The sequence below is a fragment of the Sus scrofa genome, chromosome 13, assembly GCF_000003025.6.
Source record: "Sus scrofa isolate TJ Tabasco breed Duroc chromosome 13, Sscrofa11.1, whole genome shotgun sequence".
NCBI classification, from domain to species: domain Eukaryota; kingdom Metazoa; phylum Chordata; class Mammalia; order Artiodactyla; family Suidae; genus Sus; species Sus scrofa.
The window spans coordinates 100,001,084-100,023,161 of NC_010455.5; the positions used below are offsets into that span (position 1 = coordinate 100,001,084).

Consider the following 22,078-nt stretch of genomic DNA (forward strand, 5'->3'; position numbering starts at 1 on the left):
AAGACCTATAGCAGTTTCTAACCTGAAAGCCAATCTGTGTGATTTAGCAGTGGAGTCACAAGGTAAAAAAGGCCATAACATGATACATAAAGTCAAAGGAGTACAGCATATAGGAATTAGAAAGAGACTATATGAATTCTGCTCAAAAAAGTAAGGATATCTCTTTTTTTCAAGGCTAGGTTTTACTTTAAAATTTAAGTTCTAAACAGAGAGATATAATAACTTTAAAAATCAAAAGTGGAGTAGGAGGTGTTAGTAAAGAAACCAACTGCATAGTGCAGAAGCCAAGCTGAACAGAGGGGTTGGAAAGTATTTCCATATGTAAAAACACAGAGATAATATGTAAGAAAGCCAAGCACCAAATAACAAATGGAGACTTGCCTACGATAGTCAAAATTGTTATAAAAGTTTGTTAACTGAATAAAGTTTACAAGGATTTTAACACTTGGCAGTATCAGCCAAAAATCACGAAGTTGGTAGATAACTAGAAACAAATTAAGAAAAATGTTGGGCAAGTCAAATTTATGAAATCTCTGGTCAATACCAGAATGGATTAGACATTACAGTAAGAGGTGAAAATTTTAGAAAAAGAGATTAATTGTTCTTATAAGTTAGTATTTCTTTAAATTCTCCTCAAAATGTTATGATCTTTCTAAATTAATATGATAGTTATAGTATTAATGAAGACTAAAAGGGTATGGAAAAAAAAATAGGAAGAGAAAGTCAAACTCATTGTAAGTACTTCTTCAAAGTACATATACCTATAAGGCATTGTTTTTATTTTCTGTTTCCCAACTGCTATGCCCACCAAACTATTATCACCATGACAAGAGATAGCAGAATTATATACATATATAATCCTTGATCCAGCAATCTTTTTTTTTTTTGGTCTTTTTAGGGCTGCAGCTGCGGCATACAGAGGTTCCCAGGCTAGGGGTCTATTCGGAGCTGTAGCCGCAAGCCTACGCCATAGCCACAGCAATTTGTGATCTGAGCTACGTCTGCAACCTACACCACAGCTCATGGCAACACCAGATCCTTAACCCACTGAGCAAGGTCAGGGATCAAATCTGCAGCCTCATGGTTCCTAATCAGATTTGTTTCCACTGTACCATGACAGGAATGACCCAACAATCTTACTTGTAGAATTCTATACCAAAATAAACAAGCAAAACTATGAATTAGCATACACATAGGCTATGATTACACATAGCACTACTGGTAATAGCAGAAGATTAGAAACAGTCCAAATGTCTATCAATAGGGGATAGGATGAATAAACTGTATTTACAAAGTAGAATAGTATACAGCTATAAAAACGACTAAGATCTATAGGGCAAGCTCCATGACGTATTGTAAAATAAAAAATGCAAAGATACAAAACAGTGTGTATAGGATACCTTTTATCTTACATACGGAAGGATATGAAGATACATGGGTTTATTTATGCTAAAAAATGTAAAATAGCATTCAGTAATATATATTAGAATAATATTGTTTTTTTTATTTTTTACGGCTGCACCCACACCATATGGAAGTTCCCAGGCTAGGGGTCGAATTGGAGCTACGGCAGCCAGCCCATGCCATAGCCATAGCAACGTGGTATCTGAGCCATGTCTGCAACCTACACCACAGCTCATGGCAACGCCTGATCCTTAACCCACTGAGTGGGGACAAGGATTGAACCTGCATCCTCATGGATAACAGCTGGGTTCGTTCCTGCTAAGCCACAACAGGAATTCCAATACCAAGATTATTTTACACTATATTTTATGATATATTCTAGGACATATTAATGTCTTTAGGAATCAAAATTTTCTTGTAAAAGAAAAGAACTGCAAATAACAATCAAGAGTAATATTCCATAATCTTGAATTTGAATTGCAAATTTCAGTATATTCTCATGACATATTTTTATCTGTCAAAAACAAATACATTTCAGAGTTCCCTGGTGGCCTAGCGGGTTAAGGATTGGCATTGTCATTGCTGTGGCTCAGGCCACTTCAGTGGCTCAGGTTCAATCCCTGGCCTAGGAACTTTGCATGCCACAGGAGTGGTCAAAAAAAAACATTTTATCAAATCAGTAGCAATGAGCATACCTAACACCTGGATCATGGTCTCTAGATAATATTTCCTACAAAAGGGAAAAGGCCTTCTTAGAAAAATGGCTGATCTCAAGTCTGGGAGAGGAAACGTTTAAGAAGCCTGGAACACCTTGTCAGAAATGTAAGCAAGCTATTAAAATCATTTCAAAAACACATAGGAGGGAATTCCCATCGTGGCACAGTGGAAACGAATGTGACTAGTATCCATGAGGACACAGGTTCCATCCCTGGCCACACTGAGTGGGTTAAGGATCCAACATTGCTATGAGCTGTGGTGTAGGCTGCAGATGCGGCTCAGATCCTGTCTTGTTGTGGCTGTGGTATAGGCTGGCAGCTACAGTTCTGATTTGACCCCTATCCCAGGAACCTCCAAATCTTCAAATATACCATGGGTGTGACCCTAAAAAGACAAAAACAAAACAAAACAAAACACACATGGGAGTCAATTGGCCAAAGATGGGAACATTTGAGCATTAAAGAGAATAATGACTGCAATGGAAAAAACATACTAAAAATGTTAAAAATAGTCCTTATCTTTTAGACATTTCTTAAAAAGTCTTAAAAAATAGTGTTGCCAGGACCAGTGGTAAAGAAAAAGACACTGATATGTTTGCTTCATGCTTTAATAAGTGGAGGAATCAACTGCACAAGGGGAGTAGTCTGACGGCAGGTGCTTTGAAGGAGTTCTTTAGGGAGGAAGAAGTTATCGTGATCTGGAATCAACAATGAGGGATAAGGAAGTCAACTACCTGACTCCAGACACAGTAACATTTGGCATAAAGAAGAAAAACACCTCTACTTGAGAAGGCTGTAGGAGAAAGACTCGTCTCAGAGGTCAGCCAGTTTTGACTTAGAACAAAAATGTGAAGTATACTTTCAGTGAAAAGGCTGAGCTTCGTCAGCAAGGCCCTGGGTATCTACTGCAGGTTGTGTTCTGAACAGCTCCAGGTCTAAGTGAGGGGCCTCCTAGATCTGAGCAGGCTGTGAGTGTAGGTGATCTCCCTTTAAATCTTAGACTTTAAATCCTAGGTTTTCTTTCAGGAAGGGGAAAAGAGAGCTACCCCACAGGCCCCATGCTCTCATTTCAGACAGAGCTCTGGGTCACTTGTCTCACTTGGAGTCCTTTCAATTCCACTGGCCTTCAGGAGCCCCTCTCTGCATTATGCCTGCTGCCTTTTTTTGGACCAGGAGTCAAGCATGTTGGAGATTTTGCACTCAGCATTTTTATTCCATTTCTGGTCCACAGAGATGTTTATCTTGTTTTTAAGTCCAGGTAAGTCTTTTTAAAAATATATTTCATAAATATATTAGCAATCTCTTTTCAGTCAAAAATATTTCTTTCCTTCCAATTATGAACTTATGACACCATTTTCAACAGAAGTCTGAGCTCCCAGAGACTTTTTAAAAGGTCCAAAATGCCACCCTCTTCTAGGAACATTTTAAAGCTAATGGAATGAAATAAAAGTTTCTGCAGGAAGTTATATGATATTTTCTTTATGGCAACATGATACCTAGGGAAATAAACTGGCTGTTGACGCAGGTATGGGCAATTCAATACTTAAAAAAAACTGATTGTGGAGTTCCCATCCTGGCGCAGCGAAAACGAATCCGACTAGGAACCATGAGGTTTCGGGTGTGATCCCTGGCCTCGCTCAGTGGGTTAAGGATCCAGTGTTGCCATGAGCTGCAGTGTAGGTCGCAGACAGGGCTCGGATCCCGAATTGCTGTGGCTGTGGTGTAGGCCGGTGGCTAGAGCTCCAATTCGACCCCTAGCCTAGGAACCTCCATATGCTGCTGGTGTGGCCCTAAAAAGACAAAAAAAAGAGACATAAAAAATGATATTATAAAATTCCATTATTCCAATTATAGACAGACTTCTTAAAATTCACATTGGTTTAACACTTCATTTGGGGGGATTTTTCATTTTTTATTTTTATTTTTTTTGTGAATCTAGAGCACTGGAACTAAATAGGGAAAAAAAAATCCTGGCAATAATAACAAACTAAAAACACACTGATAATTGCTGTCAAAATTTCAAACCTATGGCAAATCCCACATCAGAAATGTTCTGTGCTGAATTTTTTTTTTTTTGTCTTTTAGGGTGGCACCCGCAGCCATGTGGAGGTTCCCAGGCTAGGGGTCCAATAGAAACTGTAGCCGCTGGCCTGCACCACAGCCACAGCAACGTGGGATCTGAGCTGCTTCTGTGACCTACACCACAGCTCATAGCAACGCTGGATCCCCAACCCACTGAGCAAGGTCAGGGATCAAACCCAAGTCCTCATGGATGCTAGTTGGGTTTGCTAACCTCTGCACTACGACGGGAATTTCCTGTGCTGGATTTTTGAAAGTATCCATTTACTCTGTTCAATTAAGGGCAGCTTCAGGATTAACCTCTTGACATTTGTATCACCTAATGCTTCTACCTGATCATATTTAGATTCCTCGGCCTGACCTAAGTCCAAAAATTCTATTTCCACATTTCCAAAATACTCATTTGGTCCTAAACATAAATATAATCACAGCAATAGTTACTATTTATTTTTGCTTTACACATATTATCTCATTTAATCCTCAAAAATCACTTTCATTAACTCTTATCTTTACAGGAGATACAGTGACGAAGAATCAAATAATCTTACTATGGCAACGATGAAAAGCCAAAGCCGTGCCCCATGCTAAAATGAGAGTAGCCAGAAAGAGCAACTAGAAAACTTGAGACCCGAGGAATATCTCATCTCCTATACCTGTACCCTCTTGCTCTTCTAGGCACTTCCTCCCAACAAAGACATCAACTATCCCTTTTGGAAAGAATCACCCACTGGAATGCAGCCTAGAGACAAGGGGCAGATTAGGAAACCTTCTCACTCTAAAGTTACTGTGTCACAGAAAAGCTGAGGTCCAGGGAGAGGATAGGGCAATGAAGCCTGTTGTCAGGTAGCAACCGACAGTCAAGGTCTAGATTTAAAAATTGGGATTTAACATGATCTCTGTTTTCTGAGTTAAGAAAAAACAAATCAACCAACAGTCTATCAAGCTTCTAAGGAAATTGTAAAACTCTAAATCAAAAAGTTGTGCTTTTTGTCTCTGCAGCAATCTGTGGTTCCCCTCACAACAACATTAAGGGGGCTGCTTGCAGAGACCCCAGAAAGGGAATCCCCCAATCCTTCCCAGAAAGGCAAACTGGAGTTGCCAAATTAACCAAGCAACTAACTTTACTGCTAAGAAAAAGAGTTCTCAGGATATCCTTAGCCAGTTGGGTTTTTGCTATGGACGTGATCATCACGGGGTGTTGTTTTCCCTTTCCGCTTTCCAAATGGTTTTCATTGCGACCACTCTGTGTTCCCTTCATCATTATATTGGAATATGAGGAGGAGGGGGAAAATAATTAAAATTCCCATTCATTTAGTTTTCCAGACCAGATTTTTGGAGCCGGAGTGACTGGATGAATCTGGTTATCATCTTTTAGAGTGGGGGTGGGGGTTGGTTTGTTTTCAGTTGCATGAGGAATAGCTGCATTAGTTAAGTAGTGCATTTCTGAATTTTATGTATATGTGAATAAGGGTAAGAATGTGTGGTAAGTAGCTTGTAAGGGGATTAGTGATTCTCACCTCCATGTAGTCACATCCTTATGTTCCTTATGTAAGCTGTGTGTGGACTGGACCTAGGAGCTTGCTTCTGGTGAACAGGAAAAGGCTAAAGTGATGAGATGACATTTCTGAGTTCAGGTTATAAAAAACTGTGTCTTATGTCTTGTTTGTACTCTCTGTGCCCTTCTTGATTCCTCTGACAATGCTGCCAAGCTGTGAGCTGCTCTCTGGAGAGGCTAATACAAGAAACTGAGGGCGGCTTCCAGTCAGCCACCAAGAAGAAACTGAGGCTTTCAGTTCAAGAGACCTTGACTAACAGAATCCTGACAACAACCATATCAGTGAACTTGGAAGCAAATCCTTCCCAGTTGAGCCTTCAGGTGCCACTAAAGCTGTGGCCATCACTTTGATTGCAGCCTGTGAGAAACTCTGTGCCAAAAAACCCAACTAAGCCATGCCTGGATTCTTGACCCACAGAAACTAAGAGATAATAAATGTTGCTGCTTTAAGCCACTAAGTTTTTGTATAATTTATTACGTAATCACTGATAACTGATAGAGTTATGGTTCTAAACAGCTAAAGGAAAAGCTATAGTGGCTATCTTCTGGTTTCTGTCTGCTCAGAATCAAATGCTGTCTTTTCTGGTAAGTATACCCTGGTTTCCTTTAGGGAACAATTCCCCCCATAATTTAGACGGAGTTGACTCATCCTTCCCCCCATCTCCCAACTAAATATATTTGATCCAAATTTGGCATATGAGATCCAATGCTGAGACTTCTGCTGGAATTACTAGAGGGCTGCTGGGAAACCATTCTTTGTGTTGGACTGGAAGTTGGTAGAATGTAAGCCTGGAGCCACCGAGGCTACAAAAGACAGAGGTTTTGTAAAAATGAAGCCAATACAGAGAAAAGGAGAGTTGAGGAAGAGAAAGTGATGGAAGTCCTGTTGAGTCTTTAAGCCTCTGAACCCAGTACTGCTTCATCAGTCTTTTTCTTGACTTCATATGGACCAATATATTTCTTTTGTTTCTCCACTGTTTACCCTCATTCAATCAGAAATAAATTTATTTAAAAAAGCAAAATTTCAATATATTCATCTAGGAGGTCTCCACTGTTTACCCTCATTCAATCAGAAATAAATTTATTTAAAAAAGCAAAATTTCAATATATTCATCTAGGAGGTCCCATGAGAACAGGAACCAAATCTGGCATATTCACAACTGTATTTCCTATTACCTAGCAAGCAGGGATTACTCAATAGTGTCTATAGAACGAGCGAATGAGTGAATTAAATTTTTCTGAGAAAAAACTGTGAACAGACCCAACTTAGCAGAAGTGCTATACAAGTGTTTTATAATCATGGAGAGAGTAACATCCCTTTAAAAAAAAAATGAAAATAGTGTTCTAGTTCTACAACTTTGAAAGATTATTTGCAAACAATATTTTAAGTATAAAGACAATTTGGATTAGATAAGCTATTTTAAAACCTCCACTGTTCATCGTATGTAAAAATCCTCTAATTCTTAGAATGATTCTTTATTATTATTAAAGAAAAACTTCTCTTTTTAAGTGTATTCTCATCTTGGGGCATTTCCGAAATGAAGGCTAGAATTTATTTTAGCAATACTACATTAGCTAGCTCCCATGCACTACATGAATAAAACTGTGCCCAAATCAGCTGATTAGAACTCTCAATGCATTGTCACAGACACAATATTACAAATAATGTTTTGGTTCCTAGGTTAACTAACAGAAATATATATTTATACCATCACTTAAATCCAACCACTGATTTACTGAAAATACAGAAGGGAAAGAAGTATGTCAAACCACACCATGCGGACAATTAGCAAAGTCCAAACTGTGGGGCTGAACAAGCAATTTGGTTTCTTCAAAAAATTAACTGCAGGGAGAAAAATAGAGACAGAAGGGGTATCTATCTAGTCTAAAAGAAACTTCAAAGATATATCAACCAATTATAACATGTAAACCATTTTGGATCTTGATTCAAACAAACTTTTAAAAATGTGACACAGAGAACACAAAACTTTGAACACTTCCTGGATATTTGGTAATATTAAGGGATTATTATTTTTAAGGTATGATCATGGTATTATGGGTATGTTAACAAGGGTTCTTACCTTTTAGCTGTATATACTGAAAATTTCACAGCTGAAATACGGTATCTGAATTTGCTTCAAAATAACTGGGGGAGTGGGAAAGTAGATATGGACATGGATAAGACAGGCTTGATCGTGGATTGACGGTTGTTGGGGCTGGGCAATGAGTACATAGAGATTCATTATACTATTCTGTCTACTTTCATGTATTTTTAAATTCTCCATAATAAGTTTTAAATTTTTAAAATAAGGAAATAGAACAAAGAAAATATATAAGGTACCTAATTATTATCAATGTGGTGACCATATTATCCAATTTAAAAATCTGGATACATAGGATGACAAACACCTGAATAGACCCATCCAAGAAAATCACAAGATATATACTTGCAAAATTTTCAGGTGATTATAATCATCTAAATTCCGAATACTGAAGATAGAGACAAATGATACAGATATGAGAAAGAAGAGGAAGAAGGTAGAGTTCCCTTTTCTTTGGCAGAGGGTTTGCCATTGGCATATTATCTTTGGCCACTCCTACGACCTTTCATCAGCTAACTTTTTTTTTTTTTTGCTATTTAGGGACACAGCTACGGCATATGCAAGTTTCCAGGCTAGGGGTTCAATCAGAGTTGCAGCCGCTGGCCTATGCCACAGCCACAGCATCTATGACCTACACCTCAGCTGATGACAATGATCGATCCCTTAACCTACTGAGCAAGCCCAGGGATCAAACCCACATCCTCGTGGATACTAGTCGGGTTTGATACCACTGAGCCAACTAACCTAAAAAAAAAAAAAAAAGCATGTAGTCACCATCCTCCACCTGGATGGGATGGTCTTAGTTTCTGTAGAACAACTCAAAGATATGCACTTTTGTACCAGGGAGGGCCCTGCAGGGTCCTGCTCGGTTTCAATCCTCCCTCTTCTTAGATTGTTCCTCTCAATCTTGACGGGAACAGGTGAGGGACAAGAAGGGGAATTATGTTTTAGATAGAGGGGTTAACCACAAACTTGGCAGAGAAATTCAGTTTTAAGGGGCCTCAGTTTCATCCCTGCCTAAACCCCATAACTAAAGTTATAGCTATAGGTACTCAAGTTCTTTATCAGTGAAAGGTTTTTATTTTATGTCATGAAAAGGTCACTAATGATATAGTTAAAATATTTCTATTATGGCTGAATTTTTATATACCTGATATAAATATGATTAACAAAGATAATTCCATATTCTGTATTGTAAACTAATGTGAAAAGAAGCAGCATTAATCAACCACGAAACACAATCATACCTGCATGGTCCTTCTTTTGGTTAACGTTACTTGAAAATTCTTCCACTCCCAACGTTGCTCTATCACATGTGCAAAGACAACGTGTCCATTTCCACAGGCTCCAGCGACCTGAGTGCCATCAATTGACCATGCAATATTAAATATGCTGCCAGTGTTGGGCTTTTCTAAAGCATATGACCACTGGGGAGGAAAGAATAAAAATAGAATCAATTTATTAAAAAAACTTAAAGAAGTTTTAAATTGAACAAATGTTAACATTTTAAGATGATTTTTTAAAAGAGCGTGTCTTTATTCTAAAATTATTAAGAAATATTTTTCTTAGTAAAATGATAGTATACTGAGAAGAAGATACAGGTGTAATTTTTAAAGCACACAGTAGGATACATAACATGATAAAAGTGTATGAAGTCTCTCAAGAGCTCTCAAACCATGCCATTTTGGTTTTTTTTTAATTGAAATATAGTTGATTTACAATGTTGTGTTAATTTCTGCTGTACAGCAAAGTGACTCCGTTATTATACATAATTCTTTTTAAACTTATTTTCCATTATCATAGGATATTGATCCTTGTTTTATAGAGTAAGACCTTATTTATCCATTTTATATATAATGGTCTGCATCTGTTAACTCCAAAATACCAATCTTTCTCCCCACCCCAGACAGAGTTTTGATTTACCTGATTTGATTTACTTTTACGCAGTAATACTAAATGGATAAATACAAAGATTCCATAGGGAATAACTTACTATTAATTTATAAGGGTCTCTATAGTCCCTATATCTGAAACTTTATTACAATATTTGTCACTAAAAATTGATACTAAACACACAATTGTAGCTAAAGTATCTGATACAAATATTAAACCATGAAAGTATAGGTAAATAGATTTTTTCTTTTTTTTCCACAGTGCAGTAAGTATAACCTCTTCTAGAATCTGTTTGAGAAAGCAATCTAGGGATATAAGTAAACATCAACTGGGACAAAAGAGATTTGTGTGTATGTGTGTGAATAAGACAGAAAGAAAAAACTTTTTCAAAGGTGGTATTTTATGCATTTTCTTTCATTTTTCAGATGAAACATACATATTTACTAGAAGGATGATTTACCTATTTGACTAAAATTTATATTCTCTTTCCATTATTCCAACCTTACAGCCTATAGTTAAATTATGGTGTTTTTTTTTTTTTCCTTTGCTTTTTAGGGCTGCACTGGCCGCATATGGAGGTTCCCAGGCTAGGGGTCGAATCAGAGCTACAACTGCCGGCCTACACCACAGCCACAACAATGCAGGATCCGAGCTGCATCTGTGACCTACACCATAGCTCATGACAATGCCAGATCCTTAACTCACTGAGCGAGGCCAGGGATCAAACCCGCAACCTCATGGTTCCTAATCGGATTCGTTTCCGCCATGCCATAAAATCTTTTATGATTTTATTATAGTTGATTTACAGTGTTGGGTCAATTTCTGCTGTACAGCAAAGTGACCCAGTCATACATATATATACATAATTATTCTCGTGTTATCTTCCATCATGTTCTGTCATAAGAGATTGGATACAGTTCCCTGTGCTATACAGCTGGAAGATATTTATTTATTTATTTATTTATTTATTTATTTATTGGCTACCCTGAGTTCCCAGGCCAAGGATCGGATCTGAGCCACAGCTGTGACCTACACTGCAGCTGGAACATCGCCAAATCCTTAACCCACTATGCTGGGCCAGAGATTGAACCTGAGTCCCAGTTCTTCAGAGATGCTGCTGATCCTATTGCACCACAGCAGGAAATTGTTTTAATTTTTTTGTTTTTGTTGCCCTTGAGTGGGTATTTTTGTTCTACACTGGTTTTTTTTTTTTTTTTGTGGATTTAAAAAAAAATATTATCAGCTATGGGCTGACAAAAAATTTGGAGAAAAAGGAAAAAATATAGAAAAAACTTCACCAATTCAGACTACTATGAAACAAGACTTTAAATTCTCAATGGAAGTTCACACACACACACACACACACACACACACACACACACACACAAAACCTGAGTAACTCCTACTACTCACTGACACTTTTTTTTCAAATCCTTCCCATCCCCTTCAAACCTGTAACAGTCGCTTAAAAGGCCCCATAATAAAGTCACTATGGAGAAGGTAATGAACAAACTGAAACTTTGCTTCATCAGCAGCATGAAAATTCATATTTTAAAATTATTTAAAGTTTGATTTAAAAATATCCAAAGAACAAAATCAGCCAGAAATATCTTACTAAAGTTAAACAGAAATATTTATCTAAGAACTCATGGACACTTGGTACTAAGAGGAGAAAATGGAAAGAAATTTAAAATATTATCATCACCCTATATTCCTCTGATTTTGTTCAGAATTCACAGCCACAGCAACACCAGATCCAAGCCGTGTGGTGACTTATACCACAGCTTGCAGCAACATTGAATCCTTAACCCACTGAGCAAGCCAGGGATTGAACTGATATCCTCACGGAGACTATGTTGGGTTCTTAACCTGCTGTTCCACAATGGTAACTCCTGGGCTCATTTTTTCATTCACTTTTGGTTTTAGGAATTGCTTTCCAAAAAAATAATTTTTTTATAATTATGTAAAGTATTTACATGGTCCCAAAGTTAAATTTATCAAAAATATATGTATAAAACACAGTGTAGTCAAAGAAGTCTAATTTCTATCACTTTTCTCTCTCCCAGTTTTTCTTTCTCAATATAGATAAAATTTTTAAATTTTATTTTATCCCTGTATCTTTCTTCACTCTAAGTGTGTGTGTACCAGCATTTATCTAAGAAAGGGGTAGGAGTAGTAATACAAATAGGTCTAAATAGATATGCGGACATTATCTATTGTACTATATGGATACGCATTCCTTTATAGCTATTGATAGTATAACGAATATGTTTTTGTGTGATATGCATAAGCATATATGTGGCTTTCAGATTGTTCATCTGAAGCTACTTCTCCAGCAGACTCCTTGAAAAACTTATGGGAACAACATTCCCTGAGTTCTTTTGCATGTTTATACCAGCTTGCTTATGATCTCTACACTTAAAAGTCAGAATGGCTCTCATATCCTATGTTAACCATTAGAATGTTGCTATTAAAGTCTGATGATATTCTGATTTCCTTTCCTTTTTTCTTCTTTAAACTCCTATGGTTTTATTACCATATATCTTGGTGTTGGCCATCTGGGTTGATTTTCCTAGGTATCTGGTATGCCTTTTCAATGTCAATTTCAAATATCTTATGGTTGAGGAAATCTTTCTTGAATAATGGCTTTTAGTATTTTTCTGCCACTGCTTTGGGCTTCTCCTCTGAAGTCACCTATATGTACTTTGAATCTTCTCTGCCTATCTTCTCTATCACTTTCTATCAAACTTTGTATCTCTTTTGTCATTTCCTTGCCTCCATTTCACATTCTATTTATTTTAAGGCATTATCCACAGTGTTTATTTGCTCTGGTTTGGTCTTCACTTGTGTAATAATTTTCCTTTTAAAAAAAAAATTCCTCCTGAGTTCTGTCATTTCTCTTTAAAAGTGCCCATTCTCCAACCACCTCATTTTTAGTTTTCCTAGTTCTGATTCACACGGTTATTTCATGGTTTTTGTCATGTTTTTTAACATTCTTCAACTCGTTTCAAATTAATTGGCTGTACTGTTTGTTTACGGCATAATTCTGTTGTCTTTGGCAACATTACGTAAGTTAACTGGGAGCCTGTTCTGCTGCTTATTTTAAGTAAAATGGGTTTTGCTGTACTTTGGGGAGGGAGAGATGTTCTACCCACCAGGATAGCTCTAGAGCTCTCTCTTCTGTTTTCTCACCGTGATTTTTTTTTTTTAAAGGCTCCATATTTTGAAATCAGCATCACCTACCTCTTTATCTGGACCTATTCTTTTCTTTGCTCAACAGTCTCTGTTCTGATCAATCTGGATTTTACCCTTAGCAATTTCTGCAGTTCAGGGCTTTGTCCTGAAAGGAAGTTTGGGGGTTTTTTTTGGTGGGGGGGTGGTTAATGGCCACACACACAGCATATGGAAGTTCCTGGGCCAGGGAATGAATCTGAGCCACAGCTGTAATCCACACCACAGGTGCAATACTGGATCATTTACCCCACTGGGCAGGGCTGGGGATTGAACCTGAGCCTCTGACATGACCTGAGCCACTGTAGTTGGATTCTTAATCCCCTGTGTCATGGCAGAACTCCCTGAAAGGAAGTTTGATTTATTGGTTTCAAGAGTAAATTAGACCCAGACATCTAGCACTGTTTGATCCTTACACTTACTCAGAATTGGATCCTATGGAAGTTCCTTGCCAATTTCATCTGCTGTTCTCAGATTGGCCTTTCTCACTTTCAGGTATTTGTTGGTGATTTGGGAGTTCTTCTTTTCTTGTGGTCTTAGAAGCCTGATTACCTTTCCTCTGCTTCCTCACACAGAGATGCAGATACCATGTATACCTGCCAATGGTACTTTTGGGAAAATCATTTGTATTTAAGGGGTTTATAGAGATACAGTATCACCTAGTTTTGCTATAGTTGCTATCTGCAAGTTTTTTTGTTGGAGTCTTTTACTTTCTCTGTTTTATGAGGAGACCTGAAAAGATTCAAAAACTATGCCACTATACTCAACAACATGGATAAATCTCACAGACGTATAGTTGAGAGGAAAAGGTCAAAGTGTAAATATGGTATGATTTAATTTATATAAAGGTCAAAACAGGCAAAACTGATCTATGGTGGCAGACATCAGAATAGTAGTTACTACAGAGGGGTGAATGAATGGGAAGAGGCACAAAGGAAACTTCTGGGTTGTTGATAATGTTCTATATCAATATGGGTGGTGATTTCTTTGGTATTTATATATGTACAAAAGTACTGGAGTTCCTCTGTGGCTTGGCAGGTTAAGGACCAGGCATTGTCATTGCTGTGGCACAGGTTTGACCCCTAGCCTGGGAATATCCACATGCTCCAGGTACAGCCAAAAAAAAAAAAAAAAAAAAATTACTGAGCTGTACACATATGATACTATATATGTTACATATCAATTTTTTTATAATGCTGCCTCTGCCATTATCTTTCACCCGTAACCTATTTTTACTGAAATTATACTCATACTTTGCTTTCACAGTTTGAGTATTTTGAAACATAATTGAGCTGAAATAAGTATATATTCTAGTATACTTATAAAAATAAATGATATATAAAAATATATATTTATAGTGATAATTATGTAAAATAAATGATATATAAAATATCTATTTATAGTATTAATCATGTAAAAATACATCTGCTCAATGACTTGTACACATAAAAAATATTTTATTTTTGTATGTATTTTTATTTTGTTATACTGCTTTATTCCATAAATTTCTTCAAAATATAAGCTTTCTTATATATTTAATTAAATGATTTAATACTCATCACTATTTGTGTCTTCACAATACTGGCTAAGTTTTTCCCCCCACAATCCCAAGGAATAAATGGCAAGTAACTCAGTTTTCTTAGAATACAGAATATGAAAAACTAAACATAAATTACTTTTGACTTGGTTATGTGAAAATAATTTGCAAGAAATAATGTGAATGGGCAAAAAACAGAAGAAAGACAACAGAAAAAAAGTAGTTAATATAAAAGAAGTTTAGGGAAAACAAATGTGATCTGTATTCACAATATGCTATCCAAGTAAAACACCAATATTATTATTATTATGCGCTGTCTATGAAAAAGCACTATGTCACTGACCAAGAACATACAGTCAGTTGCTGTTGTGCTTCTAGCAATATACAGGCATGCTTTGTTTTACTGTGCTTCACTTTCTTATGCATTATAGATACTGCATTTTTCACAAGTTGAAGTCTGTGGCAACTTGTGAGGAAGCCTTTCAAGCAACATTTTTCCAACAGCACATTTCTCTACGTCACATTCTGGTAATTCTTGCAATATTTCAAACTTTTTCATAATTATTATATTTGCTATGGTGATCTGTGATCAGTGGTCTTTGCTATTACCATTGTCACTTGCAATGTGGTAGAAACAGCGAAGGGAAGTAGAATTAGAACTGGAACCTAAAGACATGACTGAATTACTACAATCTCATGATAAAAGTTTAATGGATGAGAAGTTGCTTCTTAATGGATGAGCAAAGAAAGTGTTTTCCTGAGATGGAATCTACTCCTGGGGAAGATTACAGAAGTGACAACAAAGGATTCCAGATATAACATGAGCTTAGCTGCTAAAGCAGTGGCAGAGTTTGAGAGGATTAATTCCAATTTTGAAACTATAAAATGCTATCAAACAGATCTGAGTGCTAAAGAGAAATCATTCGTGAAAGGAAGAGCCAATCAATTCTCACTTTAAGGGAGTTCCCCTTGTGTCTCAACAGGTTAAGAACTCAACTAGTATCCATGAGGATGCAGGTTCAATCCCTGGCCCTGCTCAGTGGATTAAGGATCCGGCATTGCTGTGAGCTGTGGTGTAAATTGCAGATGTGGCTCAGATCCCATGTCACTGTGGCATAGGTTGGCAGCTGCAGCTCCAATTCAACCCCTAGCCTAGGAACGTCCATAGGCTACAGGTGCAGCCCTAAAAAGACCAAAAAAAAAAAAAAAAAAAAAAAAAAACTTTGAGAAACTGCCACAGCCACTCCAACTTTCAGCAACCACCACCCTCAATGCTTAGCAGCCATTAATATCAAGCAAGACCCTCCACCAGCAAAAAGATTATGACCACTAAAGACTCAGATAAGGGTTAGCATTTTTTTATCAGCAAAGTATTTTTTAATTAAGGTATGGAGGCATGTAAATAGTTTTTAAAAACATAATGCTATTGCACTAGACTATAGTATAGTGTAAACATAACTTTTATATGCACTGGCAAACTAAAAAATTTTTATGACTCCCTTATTGTAATATTTGCTTTATGGTAATGGTCTGGAATCAAACCTAAAATATCTCACACAACATCTCCAAGGTATGCCTGTATATTTGTCTAAAGGCAGTCTTGAAAAATTGTGAGGCTGGTCAGTTTAGTTGTGGCTCTGGGTAAATATCACTGACATCTGCCCAAATATCCAGGACTTTGGTGGTCTATGGCTAGCCAGAAAGTTTCCCCATAAAAACCCTATCGTGGGAATTCCCTTCATGGCTCAGCGGTTAACGAACCTGACTAGGATCCATGAGGATGCGGGTTCTATCCCTGGCCTCGCTCAGTGAGTTAAGGATCTGGAGTTGCCATGAGCTGTGATGATGCAGGTTGCAGACATGGCTCGGATCCCAAGATGCTGTGGCTGTGGCGTAGGCTGGCACTTTTTAGCTCTGAATTGACCCTTAGCCTGGGAACTTCCATATGCAGTAGGTGCAGCCCTAAAAAGCAAAACAAAACATCTCCCTGGGTAATAGCATCTTTGCCTCTCTTTTCACATTCACATCCAAAAATCTACACTCAACTAGCCAAATTGCTTAGAAAAGAACCTGATATGAACAAGTTCAATGTGTTACTCCCATGATACTATTATATTTTAAGGAATAATAAGGTCTTAAAGCAAAGCAACAAAGCTAATAGAAGAAATTTTGTTATCTATAAAGAGGTGGTAAAAGCCTTTCCCAAACAGTCCATCCACATAACTCATTGCAAAGGTTGGCCCTGTACCACAGTTACAAAGATGGTTTTCTATTACTGCTGTAACAAATTACCACAAGCTTAGAGGCTTAAAACAACACAGCTTTATTACCTTACAGTTCTATAGGTCATAAATCCAATATAGGTTTCACTAAGCTAAAATAAAGGTGGGCAAGGCTGCATTCCTTTTTGGAGGCCCTGGGGAAAAATTCGTTTCCTTGATCGTTCAGGATGTTAGTAAAATTCAGTTTCTTGCAGTTGTAGGACTGAGATCCCCATTGCCATCATGGCCATTTGTAAGTTCTAGAGGCCACCTGCATTGCTTGGCTGTGGTCCCCTTCCCCCATCTTTTTTTTTTTTCTTTTTGCTTTTCAGGACCACACCTGTGGTATATGGAAGTTCTCAGGCTAGAAGTACAATCAGAGCTGCAGCCACCAGCCTACACCAGTCACAGCAACATGGGATCCAAGCGGAGTCTGCGACTTACACCATAGCTCACAGCAACACCAGATCTTTAACCCACTGATTGAGGCCAGGGATGGAACCTGCACCCTCATGGATACTAGTTGGGTTTGTTTCTACTGAGACATAATGGGAACTTGCCCTTCCCCCACCTTTAAAGCCAGCAACAGCAGGTTGAGCTGCTCTTACTTTGAATGTCTCTTCCTTCATCCTCTAACCCAGTCAGAAAATATTCTCTGCTTTTTTAGTGTGCATATAATTAGTTTGGGCCAATCTGAATAATCAGATACCACCTAAAAGTCCACCCTTGGAGTTTCTGTCGTGGATCAGTGGTAATGAACCCGACTAGTATCCATGAGGATATGGGTTTGATGCCTGGCCTCGCTCAGTGGGTTGAGGATCTGGCGTTGCTGCGAGCTGTGGTATAGGCTGGCAGCTGCAGCTCCAATTCGACCCCTAGCCTGGGAGCTTCCACATGCTGCTAGTATGGCCCTAAAAAGATAAAAAATAAAATAAAAATAAAAAATAAAAGTCTACCCCTTAACTACATTTTCTAAGTCCCTTTTGCCATTTAAGATAATATACATAGATTCTGGGGATCATCAGGGCATGGGCATTTGCCCTAAGATTATAGTAACCAGTTTGGGAATTTGAAAAGCTTGTTCATCTTTTCCCTAAAAATTCACATGTAAGCATAAAAACATGAAATAATATTTTTACCTCTTTAAAAAAGTAGTTTGGCGTTTGTGATTTTGGCTTTTGAAAGCTTATTCACAATTAAAAGGAAATAAACAATAATTTGATCATGTTGTCACCTAATGGTAGTAGGACCTTGGTATTATTCATGTGGTACCGAATGATCAGGAATGTAAATATTAAAAACATTTAAAAATTTCTGAGTGAGCTTCTTTTAAAAAGAAAAAAGTATCAAATTGGGTTTATTACATCAAGCAAAATATGCATTTAATATTCTACCTCATGAATTATTCAAAAAACAGTTTCTTTAGGAGAAAGCTATCATTTTTCATGAATATTTCCTAATAGTATGAAAACTTAGACTATGAGACAGAGCTTTCCTCAGAAAAAATATGGACAATCTTAGAATAGCAGGGGAAAGTCCTTAAGGAACAATTTTAAATTGCTAAATCTATAGCCTCTAACAAATGATACTGTAAATAATTAGATATGAACAATGGTCTGAAAAAAATCTGTAGAATTCTTGAAAAGAAGAGAGTAAGGGAAAGTTAATTTCACTAAAGACAATGAAATAGAAGGAAATAATATCTTTTCTTAAATCAAAATAAAGCTTTTTTTTTTTTTTTAGATAATTGGTATCTCTGGCAATGACTAATTAAAATGTGTGAATACCGGTCTGGTTTATGAGGTATTTATAAGTAAAAAAAAAAGGAGAGAGATTTTAGGAGAGGAAATTATCATTTCTCTTCCAAGTAGAGGGTGGAGGAACAATGACACACTGTATATAAGGAGTCATAGCTGGAAGGACCCATGTGTAACAGGAGCTTTTGCATGATTTTAGCATATGTGCATCCAGAGAACATTTGTCTAACAGAAGTGAAGTTCTGTGCTTCTAGACTTAAAAGAGTTAAATTTAGATTTTTAGGTACGAAAACCAGAAAGAAGCAAATTCAAATGTGTGCTTCTTGGTGAAAAAACAACACATGATTTGTTGGTCATTTAAAAAAGGTTTTTTTAAAGGTTTTAAGTTACTCCACCAGAGAGGAGTGGAGTACTTTAACCAAATTTAACCTCATTTAAAATAAGTACAGACATATCTGAAAATTTACAACTACTCCCTTATTTTCTCTCCCACAGTAATTATTAAATAGCTGTTATTTTATAATCTGTTTACATATCCATACTTGAAAGAGGGTGAGTTATTCCTAGAAGACAGATATGGATGTTATTCTTTGAATAGCCAGGGTATCACACAGAACTTAACACACATGAATATTTGTTGAATGAATGAATGTGCCCATGTCCTTAGGCAAGCCTTCCTTCCCAGAGCTCAACCTTGACTTTTAAAATAAAAAAAATAAAAGGAATAAATTAAGAGCCAAAGATTTACTAAACTAGCCTTCTCAAATACATCAACCAAACTGACTACATGGATCAATTCTAGTAAAACTAGTCAAAATGCTGCAAGGTAAGTTATTAATTGAGTTATATTAATTAAGTTTATATGTCATTAAGTAAAAACAGTATATTTTGTTTGGATAGTGATCCATTAAAATGAAACATTTATGGGACACCTACTACATGCTGATTTTAAAAAGATTAAAAGTAAATTCTGGGAGTTCCCGTCGTGGCGCAGTGGTTAACGAATCCAACTAGGAACTGTGAGGTTGCGGGTTCGGTCCCTGCCCTTGCTCAGTGGGTTAACGATCCGGCGTTGCCGTGAGCTGTGGTGTAGGTTGCAGACGCGGCTCGGATCCCGCGTTGCTGTGTCTCTGGCGTAGGCCGGTGGCTACAGCTCCGATTCGACCCCTAGCCTGGGAACCTCCATATGCCGCAGGAGCGGCCCAAGAAATAGCCCCCCCCCCAAAAAAAAGTAAATTCTGCAATAGAACTCTGATTTTTTAATTGCTTGCCAAGTTTCCCAATTCTGGACAGCAGGGTCTCATATTATAAAAGAAGCCCAGTTGCCTTACCTTATGGTTTATACCTTATTGCTTTATGGTTTCTACCAAAGTTGGTTTCATAGCAAATCTGAAAATACAATTCTAATTTCCATTATAAAAGTCAGAAAATTATTCATGTAAAAAGAAACACTCTCAAAGGATTAAACTGGAAACTGCCGGCTAATAAAGCTAAGGAGGCTTTGGAAAGCAAATGGCAACCTACTGGGTTGGCTGCCTCCCTCCTCTATTTCCTAGGACCTGTCCCTTTCCAGCAATCCTTATGCTTATTGTGTTAAGAGTGCTGATGGTCATGTTTATACAACATACCCCAACCTGCCTAGACATATCTGATCAGACCAGGCATGAATACCTAACTTAGGCTGGGTCAGTGCCCCCTTCCCTGAGGATGTTTAAAACTAGGACCAAGTTTTTTTTTTTTTTTTTTTTTTTTTTTTTTTTTTTTTTTTTGGGCCACACCTGTGGCATATGTAAGTTCTCAGGCTAGGGACTGAATCAGAGCAGCAGCTGCTAGCCTACATTACGGCCACAGCAATGTGGGATCCGAGCTGTGTCTGTGAACGACTCCACAATTCACGGCAACGCCATATCCTTAACCCACTGAGCAAGGCCAGGGATTGAACCTGAGTCCACATGGATGCTAGTCAGATTCGTTTCCGCTAAGCCATGACAGGAACTTCTAAAAACATAACTTGACTATAACAACTTTTAAAAGTACCTTCCAAATGTTTCACCCTTCTCTTTACTACTTCTATATAAATATACTAGAGTAAGAGGATCCTCAAAAGCATACATCTTTAGCCAAGTTGTATTGATACAATTCATAAAATTATGTGTTCATGAATTAAGTTTAGGTGGAAAATAAAACAGATGCAAAGTTTCTTATTTTTCCTTAAGGCACACTAATGGTTTTTATTATCATTATTTCCTCTAATACACCAGGAATTAGAAAATTCGGGTTTAAATTAACATGCGTTGATCGATATTTTCTCTAATACACCAGGAATTAGAAAATTACAGGTTTAAATTAACATGTGTTGACATGCGTAAATGAAAAGTTACATATATGGCAGTAAGACCAGTTACTGCAGATGATGAATCACTGCAATTATTTTAATTGAATGGTAGAAAAAGTTTATGGAGGGAAGTCTTTTTAATGACTAACTGATATTCAAGAACAAAAAAAAAATGAAATGTTCTCTTACAGAAGCAATAGCACCACCTGCTGATAAATAAAAGCAACGACAGTTAATTTAAAGTCTGCCCAAAGGATCTTACATATTTAGGTCTTTTCTTTCCCTTTAATTCTGCTCTAACATAAAATAATACAATTCATTAAAATATTCTGTTTATTTACAATAACTACCTTAATTTTAAAGTTTTTACCTTACATATTTGAATCATGCATTTCTTTAAGAAAAAAGATAAAATTTATTACAGACTCTAGGTAAAAATTATGGTGTTATAGCTTTTAATTTTTATTCCATTAAGTAACTTACTTGTACAATTTATTGTCCTAGCAACTCATTAATGTACACTCAGTTTGTGTCTGATATTCCCTGACTACTTAACCTAAAATAATGCCCTCTCCCTTACCTAGTTTTATTTTTATAGAAATTATTACCACTTAACATATTATATATTCCTTTTGTTTGTTTGTTTATAGTGTTTTGTCTGCTGGAATGAAGACTCTCAAGATCAAGGAATTTATCTTGTTAACAGCTTGTTTTTTTTTAACACCTAGGGCAAGTGCCTGGCACATAATAGACTCTCAATAAATATTTGTGAAGGAATTAATGAATATGAAAATAAATGCACAAATGACTATGCAATACATTTTTACACTTCCTTGAAAGCTGTGTCAAAGATTTCAAGGATCTTGATAGACTTCGCCAAATTATACTTGAGAAAAGTTGTGCCTCAACTCTTTATGAGGGAGCCCATTTTCCTGTTTTCTGATAGTGGGAAATGGCATTACATAATGTTTATTTGCATGAAATCCATTATTGAAGAAACAATACATTTGGAGTTTCTGGGAGCATTTGCAATATACTTCTTTTATCCTTTACTTATTTTTTTTAGTTAAAGATTTTCTATTTGGTCCCTTTTTATATTTCTATCTCTTTATCTTCTGTTTTTTGAGACATTGTTCTGACTTCCTTCAGTTCTTTACTTGTGGTTTCTTTGAGCTCTTTGAAAATATATAAGGCCATTGATTTAAAGT

The 22,078-nt window shown here is 36.9% G+C and overlaps 1 protein-coding gene across 2 annotated transcripts in view; it reads right to left on the bottom strand.

Moving 5' to 3' along the window:
- The window catches only part of IFT80 (intraflagellar transport 80), a 134,946-nt gene that overhangs the window by 57,881 nt on the left and 54,987 nt on the right, over window positions 1–22,078 (bottom strand). For both annotated transcript variants that reach the window (XM_021069731.1, XM_021069732.1), the window contains one exon: window positions 9,104–9,283. In XM_021069731.1, coding sequence (XP_020925390.1) covers window positions 9,104–9,283 — 180 coding nt within the window. The remainder of the gene's footprint in view (window positions 1–9,103; window positions 9,284–22,078) is intronic.